Genomic DNA, 13,493 nt, shown 5'->3' with positions numbered 1-13,493 from the left:
TGGTGGGTTGCCTTGGCAACGGCGGGCTGCCTCAGCATTGGCTGACTACTTCCATAGTGGTGGGCTGTCTTGGTAATGGCTGACGCCCCTCCCCCACAGAGCTGGACCGTCCCGGGTTCAGCTGCGCTTGCTGTGAAACTCTCAATCCAGAGTTTCTGGTTGCTATTCTTTTGTGGGGGTGGGATCAGCCAAGCCTGATCGCCTGGCTCCCTGCCTCAGAGCCTTTTTTAAGTTGGTGTTGCAGTCGCCTGTTGAAGATGCACCAGGGTCTGTTTGTTTTCCCCTGCGGCCACTCACTGCGCTGGCTTAAACAGTGGCACTGCGGTTTGTGGCGCGTTTTTTTGTTTGTTTGTTTGTTTGTTTTTACCCTGGAATCTACTGTCCTGGTTCCCTGCTCAGTCCCCTTTTTAAACAGACAGATGGGCAACTTCCTGTGATTCCAATCACCAGCCAAAAGGGCACCCAGACCGGTGTATTTTGTATGGAGAACTGCTGCTCCGGGGCGCCAACAAAGCAGCTGCGCAGGGCAAAGCAGCCTGCAGGGCAAAGCAGCGGCGCCGGCCCACACAGCCGTGCTGGCCGAAACAGCTGCGCTGGTGACCTGTGGAGCTTCTCCATCTGGGAATTGCCTAGTCTGTGGGCAATAAAAATGCGGCGTCCACTCACCCTCTGTGCTTTCACTGGGAGCTGCAATCCTGAGCTGTTCCTAAACGGCCATCTTGGATCCTCCCCCGACTTCCAATTATTATTAGTCAACATGTTCTATGCTGCCTCAGGGCATTTATACCTACAGTTCCCTCTGCATGCAATGTTATTCTCTCTCCTTTTTTGCTTATTTACTATTCCCGGAGTTTAGAACTAAAGTAAATTGTCAATACTTTAGGGAAAACTTTTCTTATATCTTGGACTTGGTCAACACCCCCCCACCGCCACAATCATACACAGTAGATGATTTTATAATACAAGTGTATTTTATTTCTATGATCATATTATAATTAAAACATTTATTTTTGCACATTTTTGATTGTGCTATCTCCTTTGGAAAACTAAAATACCATTTTAACCTTAGGGTATTAAAACTAAATTATTATCTGTAGCATTTTTATAAGTGAAAGTTTAAATTTATATTAAGTTATGAATACCTTCTATTCATATTTTTCTCTCCTGTCTTACCTCTCTTAAAGCAAGTCTTTTGTAGAATCTTTATTGCTGTTTTCAATGTATTTGCTCTCCTACCTCATAATTGTGGTGTGAAAATTTTTATAGCATAAAGATGTTTTTCAAATTATTCCTTAGAGAGTTTGTTTTCTTATAAACGTGAAGGTCTCTACATATTTTTGTATATTTATATAAACACATATTATATGAATAATTTTAAAAATCATTGAATCATCTCTAACTGAAGGAGTTTGCCTGGCCTCTTTCATTATACATAGGTTTTAGGAGTAAACTATGGAAGATAATGCATCTACCTGTGCCTGAAGAAAACTGGAGATCAGCAGTACAGTTTGGCGGTTCAGGAACATCAATGATGTTAATGGTCAAAACACATCTATAGAGCTCCCCAGTATCAACTATCAGAAGAAATCTTATTGGATCTGTTTCATAATTAAATATTTTGGTAGTAGTGATTACGCCAGAACCTATGAAAGAGATACAAATTATAATTACCATAGGCACACAGAAACATACCTTTTGTATCTTAAAAAATTTTGGCATTACAGATTTTAACTCCTTTAAAAAGAACTTAAATTGGAGATTATGTTGTCAACCGAAAGTCACACAATTAACATGCATCATCTGAATCTTTAATTGAAGGAAAGGAAACAAAAAGGGAAATAGTTCTAAATATATTTTGGCTGCCTCACAAGAATAAGATTTAAAACATAGAGATGATAGAAAATATTTAATATTGACTTATTTTCCTTTCAAAACATTTCATGATTCAGACTTCTATTAATAGTAAACCGTATCTTTATCTTGAATGTTTTCATGGAATATCATTCCCAAAGATTATAGGACCATCAGTGACAGAGATCATATTATCATCACAGTACATGCCTAATTTTTATTAACAGAGGAAAAAGTTTTGTCATTTGTTTCTGCTCAATCTCATTAATTATTATGAGCTTATCCCAAAGTCATAAAACAGATCCGACATTATTTTTTGCTAGCACCTAGATAAACCTTATCACTGATAATTATCTGTGGTCAAAAGTGACATACTGCCTCAACAGGGATACTTTTATATGCTACTTATTGCAACAATAATCAATTCCCTACTAGGCTAGACTAAGACCTGGGTGTAAAATAATTAGCTGATTTAAGTGACGATAATAAAAGTAACTAAGGTTGTGCTCCATTATCTATAGAGAATATACTCAAGACCCCCCAGTGGATTTGTAAAACCACAAGGAGTACAGAATTCTGTATATACTATGTTTTTTCCTATACAAACATACATACCTACCTATGATAAAGTTTAATTTATAAATTAGGCATGGTAAGGGATCAACAACAATAACTAATAATAAAATAGAACAATTATAACCATTTATTCTAATAAACATCATGAGAATGTTCTCTCTGTTTCTGAAAATACCGTATATTAACAAAAACAGGCCAGGCACAGTGGCTCATTCCTGTACCACCAAAATTTTGAAAGGCTGAGGTGAAAGGATTGCTTGAGACCAGGAGTTCAAGACCAGCCTGAGTAATATAATGTGACTCCATCTCCATACCGGAAAAATTAAAAATTAGCTAGGCATAGTGGGTATGCCTATAGTCCCAGCTACTTGGGAGGCTGAGGAGGGAGTATTGCTAACACCAGGAGTTTGAGGCTGCAGTGAGCTATAATTGCACCACTGTACCCCAGTCTGGGTGACAGGGTGAGATACTGTCTCAAAAAAATAAATAAATAACCAACGTGATTATCTGTGGGTAACTGAAATGAGTTAAGTGAAACCATGGGTAAGAGGGCAGTATGGTATAGATGAAAAAAATACAGACACTAATACACTTTTTAAAAATTTTGTCATTATTAGCAATAAGATGTCCATTTAATCTGGGCATTCTTTAAACAATTTATATCAATATTTAGCAAAGAAAATAACATAATTATTGAGATTCTTTTAGAAAGTCCTGAGTCACAAAAGCTACTGATTAGAGGAAGAATAAAAATATTCTTAATTTTGTGAAATCCACTATTATCCATAGGCAATACTTTATAAGACTATATATACTAACTAGTCTTAACCAATGTATTTAATAGAGACAAAATGTGAGTATCACTGGAACAAATAAATTTCTTATACATTTTTGTAGAGTTTCTTTTTCAACCTTACAAAGTAAGAATCAAGCAAAATCAAATCATAACAAAATGAATAACCCAATGCTAAACTTCTTCCAAACTGAAGTGCAGCTTATATATCCCTTCTTAAGAGCACAAGAAACAATCTCAAAATGTAATGTTGGATAAAATTGGAGGAAAAAGAATAGTTTCAACCACTGAATGGTTATTGATTATGATGTCTTCTATTAAGTCTCCTCCAGCTACATTAAAAGAACTAAAACTTGATTGAGTAATACTGTGGGCCTCCCCTCACTTTTAAGCAAGATTTTTTACCCCTTATATTTGGTGTCAAGAATACAAGGGCAGAAAAGTCCCAGTACCAGTACTGACAATGTATGAAACAACTTGTGGCACAGCACAAACAGCTGGATTCCCATTCTGAGGAACTGGCTAACCAAGGAAGAATTTTCTACAATGTAATTGATACAATTTGGATTTGTGTTCCTACCCAAATTTCATGTCAAATTATAATCCCCAGTGTTGGAGGTAGAACCTGGTGGGAGGTTACTGGATTGTGAGGGCCAATTTTTCCCTTTGTTACTGTTGCCATAATAGAGTTCTTAGGAGATGTGGTTTCTGGTTGTTTAAAAACCAGATCTCCTAAGAACTCTGTGGCACCTCCCCCTCTCTCTTCCTCTTCATCCTGCTTTGGCCAGAAAAGACTTGCCTGCTTCCCCTTCACCTTCTGCAGTGGCCGTAAGTTTCCTGAGGCCTCCCAAGAAGCCAAGCATATGCTGCCATGCTTCCTGTACAACCTGTAGAAGCATGAGCCAATTAAACCTCCTTGATCTATAAATTAACCAGTCTCAGGTATTTATTTATAGAAATGTGAGAATGGACTAATACAGTGATACTAACCGGAATCTGTCTCTCCATTGCTATATAGCAATGGGATTTTGTAGACGAGTCACCAGGAATAGCATCGGAGGGCTTTGGCATCTTAAAGAAGCCAAAGATAAACTTTGGTTAATTTAGAGAACATTGCTTGACTAAGCTTCAGAGGTTAACATAACCCTTCCGTTGAAATAGACATGAACAAGCCTTTGGAATTCAGCCATGTGAATCAACTCAAGCAATAACAGTAAAATAATAATTCAGCCAACCCACAGAATTTTAAGAGATAAAACTCAGGGTTGTTTGAAGCCACTATGTTTTGAGGTGGTTTGTTATGCAGCACCAGAAAAAAGATACAGGAGTCATGCAGATCTGAGGAGTTGGGTGAGGAATTAGAAATACAACTGAGAATTTATTAGCATAGGGACATCCGTGTATAGATTACATCAAGAGGGCCAACAACTGAATCAGGCAAAGTCCTTGTGCTCAAGGAATTCAGTCAGGGAAATAAAACTACTAAAGAAAAATTATTTAAAAATATATAAGAGAAGCATTTACCCTCATGTTGAGAACAGAATAGATGCTGAAATTATTTCCTGGAGGAAACTATTTCTGAACGAATACAGGAAAGATGTGAATGAGTTAGTCAGGAGAAGAATAGAGGAAGCAGAAGACCTGCTATGTGCAAAGGCTCAAGAGAGAAGAAAGTTCTGTATTGGGAGATATATATTTGAACTAAAATATAGAACATGTAATGGGGAATAGTATCTTTTCAGTATGCAAAGATAAACAGAAGCCACATTTTAAAAAGAATTGTATGTCAGTTTAAAGAACTTGGATTTTACTTTGGGGGAAAATAGAAAGTTAGCAAAGAATTATAGGTGGTATCACCTACATATAGATAGCAAAAAAAATTGGGAATATGATTCTGTTTGCACATTAGTAAAATTACTTTCAGTAAAGAGAAAATTGTGAAGAAAGTCTGAAAGGAAAAAAATCAAGTGAGAAGGCTGGTGCAAAAATCTAGAAGCCGAGTGCTATGGTTTGGATGTTGTTTATTTGTCCCCAGCAAATCACATGTTGAAATTGATCCCCAGTGTGGTGGTGTTGGGAGGTGGGACCTAGTGAGAGGCACTGGGGTCATTGGGGTAGATCTCTCATGCATGACTTGGTGCCTTCTGTGTGTGAGCTGTCCCTCTCATGAGACTGGATTGGTTTTGAGGGAATGGATTAGTTTCCAGAGAGTGGGTTGTTTTATAACCCATCCTGGCTTTATAGTCAGGATGCCACTCAGATTTTGTTCCTCTTCACACATGTCTGCTTCCCCTTTGACTTTCTCTGACTTGATTTGATGCAGCATAAAATCCTTCAGCAAATGACAAGCAGATGCTGGTGACGTGCCTCTTGCACAGCCTCCATAAGCATGAGCCAAATTAACCTCTTTTCTTTATTAATAACCTAACCTCATGTATTCCTTCACAGTAACACAAAATACACTAAAACAAGAGCTTTAAGGATGTGACGTGAGATAGTAATCATGGACATGAGATTAACATGCCGAGGTTTGAAAATCTGTAGAATTTGGTGAATGACTGGCAGTGGAAGGTGTGATAGAAGGAGTATGCATGCCTGTCACAGAGTTTTCTGAAGGGTAGATGGCAGCAAGTCTACCATACATGATAGTGATTGTCTCAAATATATATATATATATATATATATATATATTTTTTTTTTAGATCATTACAATATATATTTTAATTACAGTTAAGGGATATGTAGATGGGTTTGTAGTCAAGGGATACATGCAAGGTAAACTGTGTAGAATGTGGAGAGAAGAAAACCTAAGCAGCCCTGAGTAACACAAAAATGTACAGAGTAAACAGAAGAAGAATTTAGGAGGAAGAAGAGGAAGAACAGGAAGAGGAGATATATTGGAAAAACTAGCAGAGTATAGTATCATAAGAATAAAAAAATGAGCATGTTTCAAAAACTAGAGCAGTTTTTACCTCTAAATTTTAAAGAGAGGTTATATATAAGATGAAGACTTAAATATGGCATTGTTGTTAACAATAAAAATATTGCTATGTATGGTGGCATGTCTTGTTGAAGTGACCTGTCACAACTTTGTTCAAAAATAAATGGAAAGTGTAGGAGTAAGAAAAATGTTGTAGAGAGCTCTAAAAATATTTAGCCAGTTAGATGAAATGCCAGATGTTCTATAAAATGTCAAAAAGAAGACAGTAAAAGAAAAGAGACATAGGGCAAGAGTGAATTTTGTTAAGATAGGGAAGACTTATAAAATAAGTTGAAAGTTATAGAAAAGAATCAGTAGGAAGAATAGAAAATATAGGAAAAGGGGATAATTAGTGTAGAAAGATATATGAGGAGTGAATATATGGAACTCAACCAAACTGAAAGGAATGAAAGTAGACAAAGGAAGGCATGAATCTTCTTTTGCAACAGAAGAGCAAAAAGAAGGAGTTCATTGCAAATAACTAACTATACATAGCAAATAGCCTAAGGAATTTCCCTCTTGACTGCTTATATTTTTCCACAAATTTGTAAGCTGATTTTATCTGCCAAGAAAAAAGGTTTCAGGTGAAATGATACGAGCCTGGAGAAATTCTAATATAACCAACTTGGCAAATTAAAGAGAGATCTAACTAGAGAAATTTTGAAGAACTACCAAAAAGCATGTGGGGCCAAGCAAAATTTAAAGTTAATAAGCTGGCTTATGTGATTTTTTTTCCAGCAATATTCATGAGCTTAGGTACATCAATTACTGGGTCTCAAATTGCAGTTTTCATGGATAAAGTTTACAGAAGTACAGGGCAAATTATCTGAAGATATTGTCCAGGAAAGGTTGAAAGATGGATCATACTGCCAGATAGGAAAGTAAAGAAAAGAGGTGATGATGGAGCAAAAGAATAAATCAATGGATTGTTGACTTCAGATATGATAAAATGTATAGTAAGGATAACCGAATAAAAGATTTGAAAAGCATTAGGAGTGGGATTCTGAAATTAAGAATATGAAGTAATATTGTTCTGGGTGCTGATGAAGTTCTGGGTGCAGCCATAGGAGTATGTGATTTACACCAAATAAAGTAAAGGGACTGAGAATCTGGAGGGCTGGATAGGCCAAAATGTGAATATCGAAGTACACTAAAAGGTGGTGGCCGGATCTGAGATAGGGAGAAACTCTGTGAGTGATATATTCAAGTCCCCAGGACTCAACTGAGAGTGATTAGTGCGATTTGGTAAGGAGCCAAACATCCCGAGCTTCAAATGAGCAAGGGAGTTTCCAAAGAGGATCAGGGCAATGGTCAGGAATCAGCTTTGTGGAGTGAAAAGAATGCCGACTCCCACTTCCTGACCCAGTGATATGAGATGTGTGGGAGAATGAATAACATCAGCTTGAGGCATGCTGCGGTCATCCCATAGGACAGCAAATTTCAGTTAAAGCCAAGATGTAGGGAAATGTCACAAAACAGGTTGAGAAAGCAAGGGATTTTATTTGTCTATTTATTTACCATATAAAGGCCATTACCGTTTCACGGGGCACCACTGAAAAGTATAAGAACACAAAAAGCTTGAGAGTTGAGTTTAGGGGGCACATATTTTCTGAAAAATCAGATTCAAATATTTCTATATTAACTGGTAAGTGTTGTGCAAAGAGGATGGGAGATTCATTTGGGAGTCAGGCCAAGGTTTGTGGTATCGCTTCTAGCAGAGGACACACAGGAAAAAAAAATGCGCTGGGTCAGAACGGCAGGCAATTAGGCAGTCTGAGAAGATGGGTCTTATTCCAATCTAACTAACAGAAATCAGAAACTCTACTACTAAAGGAAGGTTTCCAGTATCTGACCCTAGTCAGAAGGAAACAGTTGTTACTCAAAATTTGAGATTTAGAGCACAATCCTGTAGACTGAGAGAAAAGGGAACAGGTGAATCAACAGAGGTTGAAATTGAGTTCGGTGGAAAAGAGTGAGCTTATTCTAAGTGTGTGGAGTTGTGTTCAGCCACTGGTAAATCATTCAAGTGGGGTGACATTTGGTGTGAATAAGATGTAAAATTCTTTTTGTTTTAAAAACCTTTGATTTATAAAAATTATGTTCAGCAATATTATAACATTTTCTGAGAATACCACACAAATAAACACACACATTTTTACAAATATCTTAAATGTAAATAAAACAGCTATACTGCCTTACATCTCATTTCAGAATTAACATCTAATTAAAATTGTATATAACTGTAGAAATCAATATGCTGAATAAAAAACATCATGGTAAGAAAATAGGTTGTTCTTTTGTCAGAGGACTTCAGAAACATTTGAGTTTGCAGTTAGCATTGGTTGGATTCTGGATTGTGAAAACAAATACTTTGTTACGTATTTTTTGTTGTTGTTTTAAATGGGAGTTGTTAAATGCTGTTGTTTTAAATGTGACATTTTCAATGTCACACTTTTTCACTGAACCAACTGAGAACCTATCATCCAGCCACCTGGTTAGGTACAGGATGATGTGAGGAGTAGAAACAATAATATGTATTTTTTGGCTTCACGGACTAATGTATTAATACTTCTTTTTGAGAAAAATTCCAGTCCACAGTTAGTTCTCAACCACTGACAATATCAGGGTTGGTAGTCAGCAAACCAGGATTCGTTTTGGAGAAAACTAATGGAGAACTTCACTACTTTTCACTGTGTTCTCAGATCAAACTCAAAAGTTTATGTAACTATCCATCCTAAAGTATCATCTGTCGCTACCATGGGCACCCCAATTCACCACAAGTACTTTGGAAGAAAACAGGCAAAGTCTACCTAAAACTGGGTCTAGAATTTTGGCAAGCAGAAATTTTACATTTGGTTCTTTATAAAAGGGACACAGTCTTAGCATTTAATTAGTTAATTTTTAATGTAATTTTTGTACTAATTTTCTTGAAATTAGTACAAAAAAATATTCGTCTACACTCTATTGTTTTTTGCCTTAAAGGAACAATTTTTGGCCAAGCTTTTCAGAGCTTGAATTTAGGACTGTTAAGAAATAACTTTGAAATGTGATGATGCTTAAATTAATTTTTGAAATTTAGTGATAGGGTAGAACTAGGTCAGGAAATTGAAATTGTTCCAATGGTATGAGAATTAGGAGGCAAGGTGATTCACTTTGCTATCTAAACCAAGGGCAATTGTTAGTTTTTATAGTTTAAATGCGCTATAAAGTTAAGTTTGGGCAGGGGTTGTTTTGAAATAAATAAAAGAGATATGCTAACCCACAGACCAACTTTGTTGGTAGTATCCCTTTATTTTCATATAAAATCTAATATCTGAAAAGTTATCATTGTTATAAAGTAAAATTATCTTTTCCTATTCTAATATTATTACCATTTATTTCAGACATCTATGTGAAAATAAGTATAAGAGAGGAAATAAGAAAATCCCATAGATAATGGATTTGCTTGGTTGACTTACATAATCACTGTGTTTCATAGTAACTGCTTATAGAATAATAGGAAGTTTTATGAAATTCTGGCCTTGCATATATCTTAGAATGCAAATTTTATTAAGTGTGTTTACATGCATTATAAAGGTAGATAGGTGATAGATAGACAGATAATGGATATATCCTCTTTCCTATTATTCAAAGGGTATCTTTTTTCCTGAAAAGAATGAGATGACTCTCATGTCATTGTTATGAATAAAAATTTTACATTTTCAGGAACCAACCTGTGACAATGTTGTGATATCACAAATATGGGGCAAGGCAGGAACAGGAAGACCCGTTAGAAATTGTGTTTAATTTATGTGAATATCTGCAGCAAGTTTTAACCAAGAAACTTAATGTACCACTTGGGTTCAAGGAAATAATTTTCTTTAAAGTCTAAACTTTAAATGTGTTCTTACTCATACGTCGAAGCTAAAAAATATTGATTTCATGGAAGTAATAAGTAGAACAGAGGATACTAGAGACTGGGAGAAATACAAGGAAGGAAGGAAGGGAGGGATAGGGAGACTTGTTAAAAGCTACAAAATTGCAGCTAGGTAGGAGGAATAAGTTCTGGTGTTAAGCACTGGTACTAAGCACTGTAGTATGACTATAGTTAAAAATAATATATAGTTTCAAATAGCTAGAAGGAGGATATTGACTATTACAGACACAAAGAAGTGATAAAGGTATGAGATGATAGATATGCCAATTATTCTGATCTGATCACTATAAATTATATGTGTGGAAACAACATTATGTACCCCCTAAATATGTACAATTATTATGTCAATTATAAAAATAAAATTAAAAAGTAATAACTATAAAGCAAATAAACATATAAATGTCACATATTACTTACTGGCATCAATGACAAAATCCTTTGTTTTATTCAGAAAATGGTAGACATCTCCCTTTCCAGCCACATCTTTATCATAAGCACGACTTAGTTGTGTTCCAGGAAGCATATTTTCAGGCAAATTCACTGAGTTAATTAAAATCTGAATTTCTGCTTTAATGTGTGAAAACACTGATGAAGTAATACAAAGACTTCTTAACACCAAGAAAAAATATTAAAATGAACAATTTTATCAACAATCAATATTTTATCAGTATTTCCATGTGTTTTTCTCGATACACTACAACCATAGCTGAAGTTGGAGTAGGGTAAAAAGTTTCATCTAAAACTGAGTAAGGTTTTTTTCTTAACTAACATATCAGTATGGTTTTTTAGTAATAAACTGCAGAACAAACTTGCAGGAGAGTACAAGTTTAGATCCCAGCTATAATATATCTTTATTCCTTTCACCAACATGAATTTAACAATTATCATACAGAATGATTATTTCAAAAGCAAGTTTTACTAATTTCTTCTGTCAGTTTTTTGACCATTTCAGTGAAATCATTTCACATGCTCACATAAGCTATATTTTAATGAAGTTTGTTGTATTACAATTTAAAATGCTAATTTAAAAAATCAAGGAAATTAGCTTTCTTAATTTTCTTAATTATTTTCACTGCTTTTCTTTTTATTAGAAAGAAAAGATCTGCTTTTGGTTTAATTGTGATCTTACACTGTACCTCTACAGTGAAAAACAGAAATAGGCATATTCTAATACTTATTACCAGAATATGTAATATGACTAAAAGGAAATATTATATATAAGAAATATCCAACCCAATATAAATTACATGATGCTGTACCTCTACAGTGGAAAACAGAAATAGGCATATTCTGAAACTTATTCCCAGAATATGTAATATGACTAAAAGGAAATTATATAAGAAATATAAAAAATAACTTAATGTTTAAAATATTAATAAACTGATAAATAATATTTTATATGACTTTCTGTCATGTAACAGAGAAATATTTTTACATAGCAAATTACTCTACAAAAAGAAGACTCTTATGGAAAAAGAATACTGTCTAAAATAATCCAGGATTAAGAGTTGAGTTTTTTGTTCATTATATAATATCACTCTCTCTCTCTCACACACACACACACACACAGACACATACACACACACAAACACAAACACCAATAATAAAAACCAGAAAGAAATATTCAATGAATTAAAAGGATCTCAGCAGGGATTCAAATTCCTTAACTAACAATTAAGCTTAATTTCCTTAAAAACAAATGAAACATCAAATTTATATAAACCTGTGCATATGAGTAAAGTCTTGAAGATGTTCATATTTAGACCAGCTCCCCTTTTGCCCTTAGCAATTTCTACAAACAAGTACATGGCTTTGACTATTTATAAAATTTCAATCTTTATGCAAATTAAGCCAACAAGTCAATAAATTGTTATTCAATATTGAAGCCAATAGTTTTATTCTATTTATTTGAGTGATTATGCACATTGGTCATATTTCAGCTTTGGTGTCTGTTTCCCATATATACCAGTAAGAAGATTATCATCAAGGCTAGGATCATTATATAGCAACAATTTAAAAACATAAGTCTTTAGAGTTGATGTGGAGTATCCTAGCGAGAATTTTTGGCAAGAAGCTCAAGTGATGTAATTTTTAATCCCTGTTTACCTAATAGAATGTGTTCTGCAAGTAGAATAAAGAATTATTTGTAATATGGCTTCATATATATTTGCAAGCCCTGAGATCATTCAGTATTATTTCCGAGTGCCACTAGTTGCATACTAACCACTCTGCTGTTGGCTGAGTTAACTCCAAAGATAAGCAAGACCCACTCTTAGGTAATCTGTAACCTAGCAAAGATAATGGCTGGATAAAAATGACTATACCACAACAGAGTGGGTAACATGTTTCAATAAAAGAACATGAAAGTTTAGACAATGAAGGAAACACTTCTAAAAGAGGACAAAAGAGAGAAATCTTCAAAATGGTGGCTTCTCAAAAACGAGGCTTTGAAGCACCAAAGTCTTGAAAGCAGAATCCTATTAGAAAAATAGTTTTTAGCGTGTTTCTCTCAATATATTTGCATCTCTATATTCATAAATTATTTAAATGTGCCACAGCATGGTATATTTTATATGCTCGTGAAATACACATAAAAACTAGAATAAATGCAAAAGAATGCTATAAACATGGAAAATATTGTATTACATTATACCTATCACATATCATAAATATTATTAAATTGCAAATGATACAAATATACTACAGTAAAATGTTTTCTGTTTCTAAAATATTACAAATAACATTTTGTAGTATTTATTATATATTAAATAATTTTCATAATGAAATGAATCATCTAAAGATAAATCATAGTATTAAAACTAATTTTATTCATTAATTATACAATAAATGTCAAGTATCATACATATATCTGTTTAATAAAGTATATATTTATTTAATAATATTTGGAGTAGAAAAATGAATATTCTTTATTCTTATTGAAAACATGATATTACAATATATGATACTACATGTTCAAAGCAAAGATCAAGGTTCAGCTTCAGTGGCTCTAAAAATGCCAAGAATCCCAAATATCCCTCACAAATATATGTATAACTAAATAGAAGTGCATCATTTAATGCTTAACAAATCATGAACTCATTTTTCGGTTTTATCTACCAGTACTCAAAAGTATTGAATATAGACTGCTGTAAAATATTCTTCATCCTTGATGGCAATCTAATTTTATTTCAAATAACTTGGATAGTATTTCATTTTACATTTTTACCAGTTAGTTTAAAACTTACTGACATTTTTCACGTGGAATATTTTGAAACTGATTAGAAAATTCTGTTTTCCAGTAAAAGTAGGCAGATAAGTGTTTGTATAGGTGACACAATTGCAGTGGTTTGAAGAAAATGGAAACATTTTCAAATAAG

The 13,493-nt window shown here is 34.2% G+C and overlaps 1 protein-coding gene across 1 annotated transcript in view; it reads right to left on the bottom strand.

Moving 5' to 3' along the window:
• The window catches only part of LOC119470284 (protocadherin Fat 2-like), a 57,810-nt gene extending 45,886 nt beyond the window's left edge, over window positions 1-11,924 (bottom strand). The window contains exons 1-2 of the mRNA XM_037736585.1: window positions 11,840-11,924; window positions 10,534-10,683 (exon numbers count right to left, since the gene is read on the bottom strand). Coding sequence (XP_037592513.1) covers window positions 10,534-10,683; window positions 11,840-11,924 — 235 coding nt within the window. The remainder of the gene's footprint in view (window positions 1-10,533; window positions 10,684-11,839) is intronic.
• Window positions 11,925-13,493: the final 1,569 nt, after the last annotated feature.

This window comes from Cebus imitator, unplaced genomic scaffold, assembly GCF_001604975.1.
Source record: "Cebus imitator isolate Cc_AM_T3 unplaced genomic scaffold, Cebus_imitator-1.0 Scaffold26, whole genome shotgun sequence".
Lineage (NCBI taxonomy): Eukaryota > Metazoa > Chordata > Mammalia > Primates > Cebidae > Cebus > Cebus imitator.
This window is presented reverse-complemented; position numbering and strand designations above follow the sequence as displayed.